Raw genomic sequence first — 19,607 nt, 5'->3', positions numbered from 1 at the left:
CAAATGTGGAGGGAGAGATGGTTTGAGGCTGGAGAGAAGAGAGGGTGGAGGGGTGATTCGGATGCGCAGGCGAGTCCGTGGGCTTGGGTGGCAGAGGCTGCCCAGCCTCCCCTCCAAGGCCCCGAGAAGCAGCGGTCCCTGCTGCCCTGCAGAGGCCCTGTCATACCTACCCCTACACTTCGGGCGCCATCCCACCCCCTCTCCCCAGGCAACACCTAATGGGATACAGTTTCCAGACTTGGCCTCAGCCTGAGGAGACTGCTCCTATTCTTACTGTCAGGCAGCTCCTCTGGCTTCACGCTCCTCCTCCGCCAGTCTGGCTTTGATTTATGATTCCTTTTTCAGTAAGTAGCTGTGTCCACTCTACTCCTGCTCTGTCGCTGATTGGCCCACTTGCTGCTGGCCCGCGTCACTCAGCCCTACTGCCCATGGTGCGCTGTCACATCCTCTGCTACGGAGTCAGAGACTCCTCCAACAAAAGAGGCTAAAAGTGGTGCAGTGCCAAATTTGTGCAAGACTCCTCCACGGAAGGGGCTTCAGCCACCTCCTGCTAGGCCTCCTGGAGTCTCTGGACCACTCATGATGGCACTCAGTTGTCCAAGGGCTTCTGATGCAAGAAACTCCCCTCTTTTCCCCATACAATATGCCACTAGAGCTGCAGTTACTGGAACTGGACCTCCTGAGCCCATGATCCTCTGTACCCAGCTGCTCATTACGCTCTGGGTCACAGAAGCAGTACCCAACATGCTTAGGGGCTGCGGAGCTGCCTTGGTGCAGGATGGAGCTGAACCTGGGCCTTTGGCTTGCTCCACCTGCAAGAGGAATAGCCTCACCTATCCTCAGCCCTTTCCAGATGTCAGGCTGCTGGACCCTGTCCATCTGGGGAGCTCCAAGGTGGGATGAACTCGGGGGAACAGCAGTGGGAGTTCCAAGACTATAGGCAGAGTAGTGCCAACCTTCATGGAAGATGGAGCTCAGAGGAGAGCTGCTCATCTTTAACCAGGACGACCCTGATACAGGGCCAGACTGGAGGGTCAGCATGACTGGCCAAACACCAGGCAGTTGTCTTAGCACCCAGTGACTTGACTCACAAACAGCCCCGTCTGCACATTTTTACAAACTTGTGCTGTCACCTAAGAATTGTGCCCTTTGGTGTAAAAAGCTCCAGGAATCTCTTGCCTCACAGATGCCCCAAATACCAATCAAGGTCTCTAGGTGGCTCTCCCTATACTTAAGCAGAACATGAGGCCTCCCCTGCATGCCCTTATCCCCTCCGGAGTCCCAGGTTTTACTGAGAGTGGCCAAGGCACTCTTGTCAGTTTTACCTGCTTCAGGCTGCAGGCTGCAGAGTCCACACAGCTCATTTAAACAGGCTCTGAATTAGCTGAGTGAAACATGGTGTGTCTCTCATCAAACATCAGGGTGAGTGGTGACTAGCAGGCTGGCGTCTTGAGGCCTCGTCCTCCTCATCTTGTGCCCACATCTGGAAAAGCAGAAGAGCCAGCCGAGTGCTCTGTCCTTTGATGCCAGCAAGAGACTGAAAGCATCCAGGCCCTCACCTGTGCTCAGGGACCTTCCCTCCAGCCATACCTGCTGACCTCAGTAGAGGCCCAGGCTGGTGACACTTCTTGCTCTCTCAAGCCATCTCAGATCTGTTCCAGAGGCCAAGCCATCTCAGATCTGTTCCAGAGGCCTTCTCTACCCTCCTGAGAGACCTCCTTTATGTAGATAATAAAGCTTTTCATACCTTCAAAAAACCAGAAGCCCTGCTTGGCCTCCACACCTTCTTCCACTCTGGTCTTTGGTTTATGGACATCAAGTTCCTCTCTACTGTGACTTCTCCCTCAACTCCTTGTTCTAACAAAAGCCTGGCTGCCATGACTGCACAAGGTCCCTGGAGCCTTTCCCATGTACCTTGAGAATTAGAGATCAGGAGGACAATCTCCTGGCTCCTGATTTCCACTTCCATACACATCTGCCTTCAGCCAATAATGCCAGCTCCATTGAGAACAACAGAAAAGCAGCCCTAATAGCTCAAAGCTGCCCTGGTACCAACCATGCCATGATATCCATGTGCTGGCAGAGCTCTGGGAGACTCCTCCATGGATCCCACAGCCCAGGCCTCACAAATGATGAATGTAGGGGAAAAACTGTCCCTTGACACCCAAGGGCCTCTCTGCAAGGAGAAGCAGGGAGACTGGAGTGGTGTGTGAGAGCAGGGCCAGGGTCCAGGACCATCCTGAAGTTTCCATGGCTTTGGAGGCAACTCAGGTCTGAGTGGAGAACAGAGCCTTGATGGCTGAGGACAGTGCAGGCCATGGCAGAGCAGCCAACCACGTAGGATAAGGTTGTTCCTTTCCCCTGGGGCTTGGCAGACACTGGCCCCTGGGCTTCCCTGGAAGTAACACAAAGGCATGCGGGGAGGTGGAGCTGGCCTGACTGCAGGTACCCTGTGAGGCTTATTCTGTGTGCAGGCTCTTCTGTGCTCATGGGCCAGACTGTGAATCTTCCAGACATCAGAACATTGACTGGGGAGACCACTGCCAACTGGAAATGTGATAGAAAGATGGCCTCAGATTTAGGGGAAAGGACCAATCTCATCCTATGTGGGAGCAGGGTAACAAGATAGCCTTTTGGAAAAAAGACAAAACTAGACTTACTCTTTACATCTCTTAGAAACTAGACTTACTCTTTACATCTCTTAGCAGAATAAAGTCCAAATAGAACAGAGATTTAAATGAAAAGAAACAAAACCAAATGAGTACTGGGTGAAAACATGGGTGGATTCCTCCAGAACTGGTAAGTTAGGGAAATTTTACTGTAGCTTGAAATCAAGCAACAATAAGGGAAAACAAATGATAAATTTCATTACACAGAAATAAAGTTTTGCAGGACCAACACCTTTATATTCAAAGTAAAAAGACAAATGGTGAACTGGAGTTCATATAACTTATATATAACATATAACTTATGTTATATATAGCACATATAAAATTAATGTACATAAGGTTATTTAAAATTAGGGTTTCATTTTCAACAAATGGTGTTGGAATTATTGCATAACCATATGCCAACAAAGTGAATCTCAATCCTTGCCCCACACCATCTAAAGAACTTAACTCAAAATGTATCATCAACCAAAATGTACAGCAGAAACTTCTAAAAGAAAACATAAGAGAAAACCTACTGACCTTCACTTTGGTCAAGATTTATTAAATAAATAATCTTTGGTGAAGATTTATTAAATAGGACACAAAGAGCAGGAACTTTTGAGGAAGGAATTCAGTGAATAGGAACTCATCAAGATTTAGAACGTTTGTTCCTCAAAATTTAAGGAAAAGGCAAAGCATAAACTGGGAGAAAATATTTGCAAAACATACATACCCAAAAAAGGACTTGTACTCCATGCTATAAAGAAGTCCTGGTGACTTCCCTGGTGGTTCAGTGACTAAGACTCCATGTTCCCAATGCAGGGGACCCTGGTTTGACCCCTAGTTGGGGAACTAAGATACTGCAAACTGCAACTAAGCCTGTGAGTCAAAGCTACTGAGCCTACACACTGTAGAGAAGCCCACACTACAATGAAGACACGGTGCAGCCAAAAATAAAATAATAATAAAATAATTTATTAAAAGTGATTTTGGAGTCTATATACCATCTCTCTGGTATCAAATTGATTGCTTATATAACTTGCCAGTTGCATCAAAAAAGACTGTACTGCTGCTAAGTCACTTCAGTCATGTCCGACTCTGTGCGACCCCACAGACTTGCAATTTTTAATCTTAGCATTAAGAACAAAGTTTTAAAAAATCTGCAACTTATGTCACAAAGGCTAACATAATCAGTTCAGTTCAGTTCAGTCACTCAGTTGTGTCTGACTCTTTGCAACCCCATGGACTGCAGCATACTTGTCCATCACCAACTCCCAGGGCTTGCTCAAACTCATGTCCATTGAGTCGGTGATGCCATCCAACTATCTCATCCTCTGTTGTCCCCTTCTCCTGCCTTCTATCTTTCCCAGCATCAGGGTCTTTTCCAGTGAGTCAGTTCTTCACATCAGGTGGCCAAAGTATTGGAGTTTCAGCTTCAGCATCAGTCCTTCCAATGAATATTCAGGACTGATTTCCTTTAGGATGGACTGGTTTGTTCTCCTTGCAGTCCAAGGGACTCTCAAGAGTCTTCTCTAACACCACAGTTCAAAAGCATCAATTCTTTGGTGCTCAGTTTTCTTTACAGTCTAACTCTATAGTGCTTCTAAAATGAGAGGGAAGAGACCAACAACCAGGTTCACAGAAAAGTCAGTGAAAGTGGCTCTTAATCATATGAAGAGACATTCAACCTCACCCCCAAGAAAGATGCAAAAGGAAATTACACCAAGATGCTATTTCTTGCTTGTCAGATTGCCAAAATACCAAATATTTGAAGACATTGTTTGTTCACAAGGAAACCTCACCAGCAGAAATGCAAGATCCTATAACCCTGTGGAAGGGAACTGGGCAACACACAGAAAAACAGATACAAATGCCCATCTCTAGGAATCTATCCTAAAATTAAATTGGCAAAACTGAAAAGACCTATCTAAAGCTACTTATTACAGCACTAATTTTAATGGCAACAGACGCCCAGTAATAGCAGACTGGCTGAATACACTGACAGCACATTCGCAAGGGAGGTGAAGGCAGCTGCATAAAGGAGAAAGGGATGTGCCCAGACACTGCCAAGGAGAGGTGGCTGGACACTGACAGGAAAATGCCAAAATATGGGGCCAGTGGGAAAAAACTACTGTTCTCTGGCGTTCACTCAGATTTTTTGAAATGGAGCCAGAAACCATAGCGTTGCTAAATGGCTACCGACAGGGTAGCGCGGTAAGAGACTGGTGGGAACAGGGAGGGAAGCAACCTTCTGAATGTACTTTCTTTTGTATACTGGACTTTGAAACCATATAGGGTTTCAGTTCAGTTCAGTTGCTCAGTCGTATCCAACTCTTTGAGACCCCATGAACCACAGCACACCAGGCCTTCCTGTGCATCACCAACTCCTGGAGTCCCCCCAAACCCATGTCCATCGAGTCAGTGATGCCATCCAACCATCTCATCCTCTGTCATCCCCTTCTCCTCCTGCCCTCAATCTTTCCCACCATCAGGGCCTTTTCCAACAAGTCAGCTCTTCGCATCAGGTGGCCAAAGTATTGGAGTTTCAGCTTCAGCATCAGTCCTACCAATGAACACCCAGGACTGATCTTTAGGATGGACTGGTTGGATCTCCTTGCAGTCCAAGGGACTCTCAAGAGTCTTCTCCAACACCACAGTTCAAAAGCATCAATTCTTCCATGTTCAGCTTTCTTTATAGTCCAACTCTCACGCCTATACATGACCACTGGAAAAACCATAGCCTTGACTAGACGGAGCCTTGTTGGCAAGGTAATGTCTCTGCTTTTTAATATGCTCTCTAGGTTGGTCGTAACTTTCCTCCTAAGTTTAGATAATCATAAAACAAAGTTGTATCAAAATGTTAAAAATGTAACTTTAAAAAGCAAACAAGTGAAATAGTAGAGTTAAGGTCATATCCCATATGGGATATATCTTAACAGCAAGAACTGCAAAACAAATCTAGACTATTTTCAATAATCATAGTGTTAATAATATTGACATTGTTATTCTGACATCATTACATATAACTAATAAATGTGTTTATATAATTACAACCCAGGATTTTAAATACAGGAAAAAAACTGCCTCCATCTGGACCTGGGGATGAGCCACGGGACACTGTAAGTAGCAGTGGTGCCCACCTGGACCTTTAATGGCTCATAGCACCTCTGGACACTCTGATTCACATATTGATTCTGTGTACCACCTGCTTTCCCCGCTCACAGGTAAAGCCTATGAGAAAGGGACTTATTGGGAATGTTGCTTATTTTACCTACTCATGTAGCCTCACCACTTAGAACACTGCCTAGCATGCAACAGGCACTCAATAAATACCATGCCTGTGAAGAGTGGCAGAGCTGGACACACACACAAAAGCTAGTTGTTGAATTGCTTAAAAAAAAAAAACAAAATGTTAGTTGCTGAAACTAAGCAAAAGACATGCAGGTATTTCATTGTAATATACCTTCAATCTTTATGAATGAACGTTTTTAAAATAAGTTGTTGTTCAGTCCCTAAGTCGTGTCCAGCTCTTTGCAACCCCATGGACCGCAGCCAGGCTTCCCTGTCCTTCACTATCTCCCAGAGTTTGCTCAAAGTCATATCCACCGAGTCAGTGATGTCATGCAAACATCTCATCCTGTTGCCTCCTCCCCTTGCCCTCAGTCTTTCCCAGCATCAGGGTCTTTTCTAATGAGTTGGCTCTTTGCATCAGGTGGCCAAAGTTCTGGCGTTTCTTTATCCGTCCTTCCAATGAATATTCAGGATTGATTTCCCGTAGGATGACAGGTTTAACTTCCTCGCTGTCCAAGAGGCTCTCAAGAGGTCCCCAGTACCACAGCTCAAAAGGATCAATTTTCCAGTGCTCAGCCCTTCTTTATGGTCCAAATCTCACATCTGTACACGACTACTGGAAAAGTCACAGCTTTGACTATACAAACCTTTGTCGGCAAAGTGATGTCCCTGCTTTTAAATACATGCTCTAGGGGACTTCCCTGGTGGTTCAGTGGCTAGGACTCTGTGCTTCCAATGCAGGGGGCCCGGGTTCAAACCCTGGTCAGGGAACAAGATCCCATGTGCTGTAACTAAGACCTCATGCAGTCAAATAAATAAATAAATATATATTTAAAATAAATAAATAAATACACGATCTAGGTTTGTCATAGCTTCCCCCCGCCCCCCGCCAAGGAGCAAGCATCTTTTAATTTCATGGCTGTGGTGTTCAGTGATTTTGGAGGCTAACATAACTCAGCAGTGGAAAAACCACAGCTTTGATTATATGAACCTTGAAATAGTTGGGAAGAGAAAAAGAAAGCAGGGTGTGCTGAAAAGATCCTAGAAGCATCAGTTCTCTGCAGGGACCAATGTTGCTGGGCTCAGGCTCCTCATTGTTAAAAGGTAAACTGAGGCATATCAGAATTTGTGAAGAGCTTATGTGAGCAGAGAATGGAATAGTGGTTAGGAGCGCTCTGCCAGCAGGAGTTATATTAATTTTTATAGACGGAAAAGCAAAGCAAGGGCTTTGACAGGCCACGACTTAAGCCATCAACTTAACTGGAAAGTCTAGCTGGGGGCTACCAAGGCAGCAGAGCCACCCCCAGCCTAATGGCCTCCTCGTTTAATTATGTTAACACCGGCAACTGGCCCAAACCATCCAGGATGGTCCAAAAGTAGGGCCAAATCGGACAACCTGGGTCCTGAGCGTCAGTCTCTTGGCAGAGAGGACCCTGCTTCACCGGGGTGTGTGTGGCAGACGAGTTTCCTTTGGGAAGCTGACCTCACCTTCCCCGAGTGGAAACCCTGCCCCCGACGTCGGGGCCCGCTATCCACAGAATTACTGCCACATCCTCCCCCCACTTCCAGCCTCGGGCCTCTCCCCAGACCACCTTTCCTGCCCAAAAGTCGGGGCACCAGCTCGGCCTGGCCGGTCCTCCCAGCCAACGAGCCACCTGGAAGGACTCCTTGGGGTAGTCAGCGGGTGCGGCAAGCAGCAGAGACAGCCACCTCTTCCTCCTGACCCCGCTGGTCCAGCCCTGCCTAAGTGCGCAAACACGTGTAGGGGGACAGGGAGGAGGTCGCCGCCACACACGACCACCACCAACAGCCAGCGCCAGGCCTCGCCTCGGCAGGCGTGACATCTAGAGGCAACCGGGCGAGGATCGGCCCGACTAGGGCTCGGGCTGTACCCGCAGGGCCGGAGGTACGAGGTACCGCAGAAGCTTCCGCGAGGCCGCCGGATGTGCATCCTGTAGGAGACCCGGACGCGGCGTGGCCTATCTAGGCGCGGTGGAGGTTGTGTCTCTCGGTGGCTCTAGCGAGTGCGTCAGTCGGGAGAAAGGCGCAGGGCCGGGAGGGCCGGGAGGGCGGGGAGGGCGGGGAGGGCGGGGCCCAAGGCGGACTGGGAAGTGTCGCGTCCTAGGAGTGGCGGCCTGGGAGGCGTGGGCGTGGCCCTTGGGGGCGTAGCGCCCTTCGATTGGCGGATACGCAGACGGGGCGGGGCGCCCCCTTTGTCTGAGTGCGGTGCGGGCGGGCGCCCCTGCGGGTGAGGCAGCTGCGGGGACGGTGAGTCCGGGCGCGGGCGGCACTCGCACCCTCTACCCGGGCGCTGGGGTGGGGGGCCAGGACCCTCCACGCGATCGGGCGCTGCCTGCGAGTGCCCCTTGCCTTTCCCTGCCCACTCCGAGCCCCTACCCCCCTCTCGTCGCCCCCGGGCCCATCCCCGCTCCCGCGAACGGCGAACCCTACGTCGCCGGTATTCGCGGCCCCCAGAGCTCCGGCCTCGCGCGGGGCCCGGGTGCAGGCCGGGGGCGCGAACACTCATTCCACTGGGATCGCCGTCGGCATCTCTCCGGGGAGAGTACTTCGTCCCGAGTCCACTCCCGCCTCCATTTTTATAGAGGCTCGTCTCGGTTATTTGTGAAAGCCCCTTTCGTGAGCGCGAGCAGCCATTCCCGGGGTCCTCGGGCGCCTGCCCAGCGCGACGCTTCAGGACTGGGAAGCCGGACCCTCGGTGTGCGCTGCCTGGCGTTTCCGTTCTGATCAGATTGGTTCTTAAACGGGTGTATCGAAGACTTTCTTCTCAGACTATCATCTGACTCCGGTTGTGATGTTTTGTTCTAAGATGGAAGATTTCGAGTGTTCAGTGGTTAAATATTTACCCTAGAGGCTTTTGGCTTTGTGCTGTGTCTTAAAGGGCTTTCCCTACTCCAAGTTTAGTTCTGAAATAAACTCGTTTTCTCTGGTACTTGTGAAACGTTGGCTCCATCTGGAATCATTTTGGTGTGGCGAAAGTTGGAAATCCAGCTTCAGTGTTTTCCCTAAACCCTGGTATTTCTGACACTACCTACTGAATAACTCATTTCTCGGTTGATTTGGAAAACCACCTTTGTCCAGTGTTAAATTCTCCCAAATCTTGGGCCCATTTCTGGCATTTGTGTTGTTTTAATGTGCGAAGGTTTTGATTTTCATGCAGATCTGTGGGTCTCTGCTCCCCAGAGTTTATTCAGGTTCTTTTTATCATTAATTTTAAAATTTAGCTCTTTTTCATTCATTAGCTGTGTGCTTTCAGTATATGATATGAAATGATCTCATTTAATTTCTGCTTTTTTTTAGAGCTCAGTTACAGCTCAGTTTTATTCAGCAAATAAAGGATAGTACACCCTTGAGGCTTGAGGGCAGGCTGCATGAGGGAGGCTCCTCCTCCTCAGAGGAGAGGCTAATTTCTGCTTTTGCTTAGCTTTCTGGGAGATTGGTTGAGCTTTGTGCAAAGGATTAGTTTTAGACCTGTTGTCTGGGTGAGGTTACTGGAACATCTTCCCCAGGAAAAATGCCTGGCCTGTCTTGTTTGTTTATAGGTATGGCCCTACTCTGCCCTTTCTCCTCCAGGCCTGCGTGGCTCTCCACATTAGGACTTTGTGGATACAGGGGGCAACAGTAACATATTTCTAAGGTTTACTTTAACCTTGTTTCTTGCTATCTGTGACTAGAACTGTTTTCCCTGAATATTTTCTGACTCCGTGTTGCTGCTGTGTAGAAAAGCTACCTGTGTGGATACATGTCTGTGATCATTTTCCTCTGAAGCATGCAGGGTTGTGGTTTGGGCTTACAGGTGGATCAGAACTGCCTCTTTGGAAGGTGCTTCCAGCCTGGAGGGCCAGGCTTCGAGCAGATGAAGAAAGAGAAGTGGGTCTTCCAGCTGGAAAACCTTGGGGTGAGGATGGTGAGGAAGAGTGCAGAGACCCTGGAGCTGTTCGGCCCAGACCAGGGACTGCGAGATGGTGCCTGTCATGCCTGTCACTGTTGGCGGGGTCTTTGGGAGGAAGATCTTCAGCAGTTTCAGCAAGAGCTAGAAGTTACTAAAGCTTAGCTTACAGAACAAAATAACTATAACGTTGAATCCTAAGCTCTCTCATCTCTGCAGCCCCGTTTTCAGTTCCTGTCCCTTGGTCACCGCCCAAGCCAAAACTCACTTGGAAGAGTGTCTCACTGCAGTGTAATCACTGCTGCAGAGAACGTTGGCCTGCTCTGCTTTGGTTTGGGTTATTCTCTGGGGCGTGGGTGGATGGGTCGCTGTTGTGGGCACCCCTTGGGCGGGTGCTTTTTGTACTTGTTTCTGCGTTGGGGGTGGCATGGCTTCCCTGGGCAGCTCCTCAGAGCCAGTTTGACCCTCCATGGTGTTAATTCCGGCTTCAGGGACCATCTGAACAGGACTTGACCTGCTCACCTGTTCTCCCTTCCTCCCTGAACTCCTGTTGCCTTGAGCTATGGGCCCTGAGTAAAAGCCTGCTTCAGTGCCTGGGTGGCTCTGTTGTCATCCCTGCGGTGTCAATTAGCAGCCTGCAGTGTTTTTTGCATGTCTTTTCATTCCACGCGCACTTGTTCTAGGAGACCCAGACTTTATCTACCAAAGTACAAGTAAATAAAAATGAAAAACTAGTTAGTTCCACCTTTACATTTGTTTTCTTTCTCTTTTATCAGAATATAGAGTCTTATTCCATTTGGGCTGCTATAACAGAGCACCAGAGACTGGGCAGCCTGTAAAACAGCAAACGTCATTTCTCACAGTGTGGAGGCCAGACATCTGAGGTCAGGATCAGCAGGATCCAGGAGCCCTCATCCTGCCTGCAGACATTGTGTCCTCACGTAGAGGGAGGGGTCTCTTATCAAGGGGACTCCATTCTCAGGACCTGAGCACCCCTCCCCGCCCCCGCCCCACATTGAGCCTTAGGTCATTTGGAGGCATAGACATTCAGAGCAGAGCAACAGGCATACTTTATGATATACTGTTTTCCTTTGGTACTTAGAGATCATCCTGGGCAGAGCTCTTACGCTTTCTGTTTTCATGCTTCTCTGGAATTCACTGGGTGGGAATCTTGTCCCCTTCTCTGCCCCTCCGTGCCTCTCCGTGGCCGGGGGGTTTGAGTTAATCTCATCAGATGCTCTTTTTAACCTCGCCGTCCTCCTGAGGCCCTCAGAGGAACTGTGTCATCTCAGTCTGGTGTGTCTACTGCTGTGGATAGGGGCTCACATCCCCTCGTGGTCCTGGGGTCATTGTTTGTGCAACAGGAGCATCATGAACACCTCCTGCATATCCTATGCTTTTGCTGACCTGTCTGGCCATCTGGTACAGCCTGAATCTTGGTCTTCGTGGTGTGGGACTGGTGTGTGGAAGGACTGGTGGATTTGGCGGTGGCACCATCCTGGTGCTGTTCCGAAACCACACAGTTCATGTGGTGTTCGAACTCACAAGCTGAGCCTCGAACCCACTGTCTCTTAACTGAAACCACACACCTTTGCTCAGGACTTACTGAAGGTTCTGTGTGTCTCAGTGCAGAAGGAATTCACAGTGATAGGTGACAAAGTGATAGGTGAGAAGTGGATTTATTTAGAGAGATACACATTCCTTAGACAGAATGGTGTCTGTCTCAAAAGGCCCTGAAATGTAAGGTGGTTAGTTTCTATGGGCTGTGTAGTTTCATAGGGTGCTGAATAGAAGGATTAATCTAGCCATTTCAGGGAGGGCCAGGGGCTTCCAGGAATTCAGGAATTGGGCCACTGCCCACTTTTCTGCCTTTCTGGTCGTCTGGCCTGGGAGCTGTGGGGTCTGTGGGTGTGTTGTCATTTAGCAGATGTATCGCAGTGAGCACATAGTGAGGCTCAACCTCCACTGGAAGGCGAGCCTTCTGCCATCTTCAGCGGCCTAATTGGTTCTAACCAGTTTTTGTCTCATCTTTAAAGGTTGTGCTCAGTCCCCTTCCCTTCTGGTTTCGAGTCCATCCGAGGAAGGCGTGCGTTGCCCAGAGGTATGTCTACTGCACCTAAATACGCCAGGTGACTTTCTCACCTGAGAGAGAGCTAGCAGATACTCCGCTTCCCCACTGCTGCTGGAGTAGGTGCTTCTCCGGCACTTGTTGCTGTTCTGAAGGGTGGAGTGTGGCGTCATTTCTCCTGTAACTTCATACACTTGTTCAGCCATCCTTGAGCCACTGGCTGTTCCGCTGGGACTGGCAGGGGGTGTGAGAACGATGAGGCAGAGGCCCCCAAGGTGGGTCGGGACCGGTCTCAGTGAGAGGGTGACGGCTGAGCGCCAGCTGAGGGGCAGGAGGCACCCGGCTGCGGGGAGGGGCGCTCAGAGCAGGGCTCTCAGCAGCCTCAGGAGCGGAGGTGGGGCTTGGAGCTGAGGAGGGGCTCTGCGTCCCGTGGGGGCGGGGCAGGACTGTGCTGCTACTGGAGGGCGGGTCCAGTGGGCGTGAGAGGGTGAGCAGGAGGGCGACTTCCGGATCTGGATCAGTGCAGGTGCCAGACCAGGGGCAGACCAGGCCTGGGTAGGGGGTGGGTGTTGGGGCTGGATGTTAAGTATCTGAGGTGCTCTAGGACACCCATGAGGAGATGGCCAGCTGGAGGGGATGGGGGTTGCCAGCTTAGCGCACCAACAGGAGCTCTGCACTCCACTGGACGTTCAGGCCTGTGGGGCCGAAGCAGCTCAGGTCACAGACATGGGCTCAGGCAGGAGCCTGCCTGGCTGGAGGTCTCAGGCTGAATGATCCAGCAGCTCCTAGATTAGCTGTGCTGGCTGCCAGCACCCACGGGGAGCCTGCAAACGGGTGCTTATTATATATTCTGCCCAGGTGTGGTCAGGTCATCGTGAAAATGACTGTCTACCTCCTCTGGGTTCCCAGAGGACCAGAGCTGCATGGTTCAGGGAGGCAGTATCTCATGCTGGTGAGGGTGGACAGGGGCCCCGTGGTGACTGACTTGATGGAGACTGGGGTTACGCATCGCTGACAGCAGACAAGGATTTGGTCATATGGAGGTCAGAGGAGACCCTGACAGGGGCCACTTGGGGTGGAGGGGACGGAGACCACCTGAGGGAGTGGCCAGATACGGCCATATGGAGGATGACCGTCCATGAGAGATGGTGAGTGTGGGCAGCCCATGAAGGGTTGGGGGAGCGGTACTGCTCTTCTAGTGGGTGTGGGCACTGGAGTAGCCACAGGAGGCAGCGGCTCCCCCACCGTCGGTTCTGAGAGCTGGCGAGGTGGGACCAGCCTTGTTGTTTCCAGTTCTTCATGCCTGGTGGCACCCTCATGCCTCTTTGTCCAACATCAGTGTTTGAGATGAATTCTGAGCTAACTTTATTCACTCCTTTCATTTTTCCCAGGTGATGGGTCTGCTGGGCTTGTATCCTGCTGTCTGTCAGGGTGGGTGTGGCACACACCTTAGCAGTGCTTGTCCCAGTGTCCCCAGAGCGCGCCCAGCCCCAGGCCCCCTGCCAGGTGCTCAGACTGAGTCTCTGGGTCACTCTGGATGCTCCACCAGAACCAGGCCCTCACTAGAGCCGCCGGGCAGGACCAGGCATGCCCAGGGCATCAGTGGGCCCACGGGAGGGTTGTGGTCCCCACACCACAAGTGCAGCCTCTCCTCATGGGGGTTGTTTCTGGAGGCAGTCAGGCCTGGTGTTCCCCACTCCCCGTGATGCACTGACCCAGCCCTGTGTGTGTACTGCCGGCCATGCCTGGTAAGCTGGGCAGTCCAATGGCCCTTGGGGCGCATGGCATCCCCAGGCATCTTGGGTGGGACCATCCTGGGCCCCTCATATGCTCCTTCCTCTTCCTCAGCCCCACTCGCTCCTCTGACACCATCTCCCTCAGACGTTCCATGGACCAGATGATGGCGGCGGCCCGGCTCCTGCCGCCACCAGCGGTGCCTCAGGTGAGTAGCCCCAAGGCCTTTGCGGCGCCCCTGCCATCCTCACATCCTCCCACTCCCAGGGCCCTGGTGACATCCTGAGCATCATTGCATTTTGAACACTGTGGCCCCTTTCTGTCGCCCCCTGTCCAGGGGCGCATCCCCACACCCCACACTGCTTGCACCCTCCTTGTCTGGGACAGGGACTCTGAGTCCAACCTGCAGCCCCCCCTGTTGTTCCAGGCCAAGGTGACCTTTGAGGATGTGGCCGTGTTCCTCTCCCAGGACGAGTGGGACCGCCTGGGCCCCGCCCAGCGTGGCCTCTACCGACACGTGATGATGGAGACCTATGGGAATGTGGTCTCCGTGGGTAAGGCCCCCTGCAGGCCTTGGGTGGGGCGAGGTGAGGGTGCTTGTGGATATTTTATAAACGAAAGGACTTCCCTCCCCATGAGCAGGAATTCCAGGATCCAAGCCCGAGGTGATCTCCCAGCTGGAGCGAGGAGAGGAGCCGTGGGTCCTGGACAAGCAGGGCAATGAGCAGCTCAGGGGCTGGGGCATCAGCCGCTCAGGTGAGCTCGGGGTGGCCTCTGTGCACTGAGGGTGGTGTACCTGCAGGTGCTCCTGGGGTCTGACCTGGCAGGGACCCCTGCGGGTGAGTGGGCAGCAGGCAGAGGCCCAGGGCAGGGAGGTATGTGCAGCCGGGTGTGGGTTGGGTGCCTTGAGGCAAGGTGAGCACATGTGGCTTCCAGGCCCCTGACAGGTCCCTGCTCTGAATGGACATCAGAGGTTGAGGGACATGGGCTACTGACTCTTAGTGTGGCTAGAGCTGTTCGCGGTGAATCAAAGGAGCCCACCATCCACAGCTGTCCTGGGGGTTCCATCTGAAATTTGGCAAGACCAGACACAATAGCACAAGTAAAGCTGTAAGAATTGGAAAGAAAGAGGAAGAGCATTGCTTGTAGTTCATGATATTGTCTATATGTGAGAAGATTGATCAGGACCTCCTTTGTGGCCTGGTGACTGGGAATCCACCTGCCAGTGCAGGGGTCACAGGTTTGATCCCTGGTCCGAGAAGACCCCACGTGCTGTGGGACAGCTAAGCCCATGTGACACAGCCACTGAGTCTACGCTTTAGAGCCCGGGAGCCAGAACTACTTAGCCCACGAGCCACAAGTGCTAGAGCTTGCCTGCCTAGAGCCCGTGCTGTGCAGCAAGGGAAGCCACCCCAGTAAGAAGCCTGCATATCACAACTCGAGAGTAACCCTCAGTCACTGCAGCTAGAGAAAAGCTGTCACCGCAATGAAGACCCAGCACAGCCAAAAATAAAATAAATAAAATTATATTAAAAAAAAATGCAAACAAGAACATGTTGACCTCCTAGGCACAGACCCCTGCAGATGCTTCAGGCAGAGTCTGTCTTGGGAGTGCCTTTCCTGGTGTAGGGACTGCTTGGTTTTGGAGCCTGCTATTTTTCAGGGGCTCTCGTTGGGGTTTGAGGAAGTCCGTTGCACAGCACCTGTCCTAAGTTCTGAATAAATTCAACAGTGACGCTTACATCTCAGTAATACTGTTACCACCAAAAAAAGGGAAAATTGATGGGGCTTGAAAATATCCGTGTTACAGAAAAAGCAAAATTCAGTGAATGTGGCCAGTTGCCATTCAGTATGCTTCCTAATAAGAAACCCCAGAGAGACCCTAACCCCCCAGAATCACGTAGGGAGGGCTTCTGGGTCTTGGCCATGAAGCAGAATGTGGGTCCCCTGGACTGTGAAGGTCCAGCTCTCTCCCACTGGCTAAGCCTCCCCCCCCAGGTGTGCCCCCCTCAGGTCTTCCTCTGCCCGCTGGGCTTCTTGCTCTAGGACATCCCTCAAGGACCATTTTAACACTGTCCCCAGCCAGGCCTTGTGGGAACTGGAGGAAGCAGCAGAGGCGTTGCTGAGATGGGCCTGGAGGACTGCCTCTGTCCCGTCCCTGTCCCCTGCTGTCACGGCCCTGCCCGCCCGTCGAGTATCCTGGATGAGCATCGTCCTGAGTAGCCAGTCCTGGGACAGTCCTGTTTTCTGGTGACGTCTTGTCAATTCAGTGGCTCTGTCTTCAAGATTTAAAATCTGTCATCCTCAACATACCCTGCTCCACCCACTCCACCTGCAGTGCCCCTGACCTGAGTGTGGAAACACCCCCGCCTTCTTGGCCATCCTCACTGCCACCTGCAAGCCCCGTCTTGTTCCCCAGGTGGAGTCTGCAGGACGGGCTCTCAGGAGCTTGCGCTTTGCTCCAGCAGCCCCCTCCCTGCCCCGCACCGTAATAGGTGTAGTCCTGCCTCAGTTCCACCTCTCATGGCCTCTGGACCCTCCAGGGAGGGCAGGGTTGGGGCTGTGACCACGTGTGCCCCTCACAGGCTCTCGAATTGGACCTGGCCCTTCTCCAGCCACACTGTCAGGTGGACACTTTCCTGTTTGTCACCTGCTGGTGACTTCCGGCCTGGGGCACTCAAGGGCCGCCCTGTAGCGGTGAAGCACCTGCAGGGTGGAATGTACTCTGCAGTCTCAGAGGGGGTGAACACACTCCCTTTGGTTTTGGTTTTGTTTCAGGATGTGAGCACAAGGATCAGGACCAGAACACAGATTCCAGCCTGAGGCCGCTCACTTCAGAGGAGATATCAATGATTCTGAGGAAAACGCCTGCCGAGTGGAGTGATCCAGGAAGTTACGAACCTGAGCAGAGTTTCTGTCTGAGTCCCAGCCCTGCCCGCCCCCCTGAAGGCCAGGCCGTGAGTCCCAGCGTGCCGGTCACCCAGCGCCCGGCTGTTCCTGGCGGGGAGAGGCCCTACCGGTGCGTGGAGTGTGGGAAGTGCTTTGGGCGGAGCTCCCACCTGCTGCAGCACCAGAGGACGCACACTGGGGAGAGGCCCTATGTGTGCGGTGTGTGTGGCAAGGCCTTCAGCCAGAGCTCAGTGCTCAGCAAGCACAAGAGGATCCACACGGGCGAGAAGCCCTACGCGTGCCATGAATGTGGAAAGGCCTTTCGAGTGAGTTCGGATCTTGCTCAGCATCACAAGATACACACAGGGGAGAAACCTCACGAGTGTCTCGAGTGCCGCAAGGCCTTCACGCAGCTCTCACACCTCCTGCAGCACCAGCGCATCCACACTGGCGAGCGGCCCTACGTGTGCGGTGTGTGTGGCAAGGCCTTCAACCACAGCACCGTGCTGCGCAGCCACCGGCGGGTGCACACGGGCGAGAAGCCACATGAGTGTGCAGAGTGTGGCCGCGCCTTCAGCGTGAAGAGGACCCTGCTCCAGCACCAGCGGGTGCACACCGGGGAGAAGCCCTACGCTTGCGGCGAGTGTGGCCGCGCCTTCAGCGACCGCTCCGTCCTCATCCAGCACCACAGCGTGCACACTGGCGAGAAGCCGTACGAGTGTGCTGAGTGCGGCAAAGCCTTCCGGCACCGCTCCACCCTCCTGAACCACGAGCGCATCCACACGGAGGAGAAGCCCTACGGCTGCTACGCCTGCGGCAAGGCCTTCGTGCAGCACTCCCACCTGACCCAGCACCAGCGGGTCCACACCGGGGAGAAGCCCTACGTGTGCAGCGAGTGCGGCCACGCCTTCAGTGCCCGCAGGTCCCTGGTCCAGCACCAGCGGGTCCACACCGGCGAGCGGCCCTTCCGCTGCGCACAGTGTGGCAAGGCCTTCAGCTTGAAGGCCACGCTGATTGTGCACCTGAGGACCCACACGGGCGAGAGGCCTTACGAGTGCAGCCGTTGCGGCAAGGCCTTCAGCCAGTACTCGGTGCTTGTACAGCACCAGCGCATCCACACAGGCGAGAGGCCTTACGAGTGTGGGGAGTGCGGCCGCGCCTTCAACCAGCACGGCCACCTCATCCAGCACCAGAAGGTGCACAGGAAGCTGTGACCTTGCCTGCACCTGAAGCCACACTTGGGAACTCGGGCTGCCAGCCCTGGGAAGCCTCCAGTCCGGGCGAAGCCCCTGCCAGTGACACCCAGTGTCACCCAGGAACTCACGGGCAGCACTGAAGCGTCTCTGGAAGAACTTCAGAGGACGCCTCCTTTGCTTCTCTCACCGTCTTGAAGTTACGTCGCAGAGTAGTCTCACAATGGTAGTGAGTTTTGGTAAAGACAGCTACGATTCATTAATGTTAGTTTGTTAGAAATGAGAAACTAAAGGAAGTTTCAGCATAAGGACCACTGTCCCAGCAAAACTTCCTCACACTCCAAATAAAGGTTTTTTTTCTTAGAATATTATATGCCTTTCCTGGAGAAGGAAATGGCAACCCACTCCAGTACTCTTGACTAGAAAATTCCATGGATGGAGGAGCCTGGTGGGCTATAGTCCCTGGGGTTGCAAAGAGTCAGACAGGACTGAGTGACTTTTCACTTTCACTCTCACTTCCTAAATACAATGGTGGTTCTGATTATTGCACTTAAAACTGGGATATTGGACTATATATTCAGTATTCTGTTAAAGTACTGTGTAGATAAAATGATATTAAAAAATATTGTTACCAAGTGTCATCATATAATATTGGCTGAAAATCCTAACTGTGGAACTACTTCTTTTCTATGAAAATGGTCTAAAGCTTAATTAGTGAGAAATGATATAAATTTAGAAAACCCTTCATCTGGTCCTTTAATTTTATTTAAGATCAGAAGGGATGTCCTAACTTATTAGTGAAAATTCAACTCAAAAATGGATCTTTTCCCCAAAACCTTTGCAGATTCACAGGATGTCTTAGGCTTCTGGGCCCATGTGGGCTTAGGAGGTGACTTTGTACTCAGAGCCCAGACCTCACAGCTGCTGTACCACCTGGGTGCCTCTTTTTTACACAGTATGATGTTTCCCAGAAATGTTACTAAAAAGTCTTTGGCACACACTTCTAAAACAAAATTCTCAAATAGCTTTTTGTTTACTAATATTTCTATTCCTATGATGAAGGGTTTTCTTCATTTTTTACTTCTGGTTCCAAGAGTCTAGTATCCGTTGTCATATACTGCGATAAATCTAGTTTATTCATAAGTTTTGTTTTTTGGCCAAGCAATGCAGCATGTGGGATCTTAGTTCCTTGACCAGGGATCGAGGCTGTGTCCCCTGCACTGGGAACCCTGAGTCTTAACCACTGGACCACCAAAAGCCCCTGTTCATTATTTTTAAGAATTTTTTTTCCCTTGATGTTGAGAGCATTATCACCTCAGGAAAAATTAAGCAGTAGAGTGTTGATCCTGAAGTCCACAGCAGTCACTGGTGAAGATGAAAGCGTCCCTTAGAGCTAGTCACAGTGTTCATGCTTCTTGCTGATATTTTTAGAATAGGTAAAAAGTATAAATTGTAAACAGTTCATAAAATTATGATAAGCTGCAGAATAATAAAAGGCAAAAATTACTTTTTAAAGTTTAAAATATAAATTTAAAAGTTTATAATTAAAGGTAAATCAAAATAACTGAAAGGAGATTCTAGAAATAGTTAAAATTATCATAAAGGAGCTTTTAAACAAAGTTTAGACAATAATTAGACTAAGAAAAAACTGAAAAGCTTACAGTTTGTTACAGACTTATCAGTAAGTAAATGGTGCAACAAGTAAAATGATACAGTTTGGTTAAAATTGGTAAATTTGGTGACAAGATGAAAGTTCTAGAGTAATTCTCTGAGAAGGGTGGGCATGGCGTAGCCTTTGTGGATACAGGAGCTGCAGCCCAGAATGGTCTGTGGTCCGAGTTCCCAAGCCCGTGTTTCCCAAGCCTTGTGTGTAT

At 51.3% G+C, this 19,607-nt stretch overlaps 1 protein-coding gene and 1 non-coding gene across 4 annotated transcripts; both read left to right on the top strand.

Moving 5' to 3' along the window:
- The first annotated feature begins 6,640 nt into the window (after positions 1 to 6,640).
- Positions 6,641 to 6,713, top strand: TRNAG-UCC. Its single transcript has one exon. It is a non-coding gene; the product is annotated as a tRNA-Gly (tRNA).
- A 1,418-nt stretch (positions 6,714 to 8,131) lies between these two features.
- ZNF250 (zinc finger protein 250) lies at positions 8,132 to 18,579 on the top strand. Of its 3 annotated transcripts, XM_043879939.1 has the most exons (7): positions 8,158 to 8,210; positions 11,886 to 11,950; positions 13,309 to 13,348; positions 13,766 to 13,859; positions 14,079 to 14,205; positions 14,294 to 14,407; positions 16,430 to 18,579. In XM_043879939.1, the coding sequence occupies exons 4-7, from the start codon at positions 13,806 to 13,808 to the stop codon at positions 17,752 to 17,754; spliced, it is 1,620 nt and encodes a 539-aa protein (XP_043735874.1). In that variant the 5' UTR covers positions 8,158 to 8,210; positions 11,886 to 11,950; positions 13,309 to 13,348; positions 13,766 to 13,805; the 3' UTR covers positions 17,755 to 18,579. The 3 variants fall into 3 exon arrangements, with proteins under 3 accessions (XP_043735873.1, XP_043735874.1, XP_043735872.1); XM_043879938.1 differs by lacking the exon at positions 13,309 to 13,348 and having other exon boundaries at positions 8,132 to 8,210; XM_043879937.1 differs by lacking the exons at positions 8,158 to 8,210; positions 11,886 to 11,950 and adding an exon at positions 11,962 to 13,065.
- Positions 18,580 to 19,607: the final 1,028 nt, after the last annotated feature.

This window comes from Cervus elaphus, chromosome 21 (assembly GCF_910594005.1).
Source record: "Cervus elaphus chromosome 21, mCerEla1.1, whole genome shotgun sequence".
In the NCBI taxonomy this organism is placed as follows: Eukaryota; Metazoa; Chordata; class Mammalia; order Artiodactyla; family Cervidae; genus Cervus; species Cervus elaphus.
Note: the sequence above shows the minus strand (reverse complement) of the source record. Positions and strands in the feature narration are given on the sequence as shown.

Bases quoted from the DNA above. Each gene is read 5' to 3' on its own strand.
- ZNF250 (XM_043879937.1), top strand. The intron at 14,206-14,293 runs GTAAGGCCCCCT...CCCCATGAGCAG, and splicing joins TGGGAATGTGGTCTCCGTGG to GAATTCCAGGATCCAAGCCC. The intron at 14,408-16,429 runs GTGAGCTCGGGG...GTTTTGTTTCAG, and splicing joins CTGGGGCATCAGCCGCTCAG to GATGTGAGCACAAGGATCAG.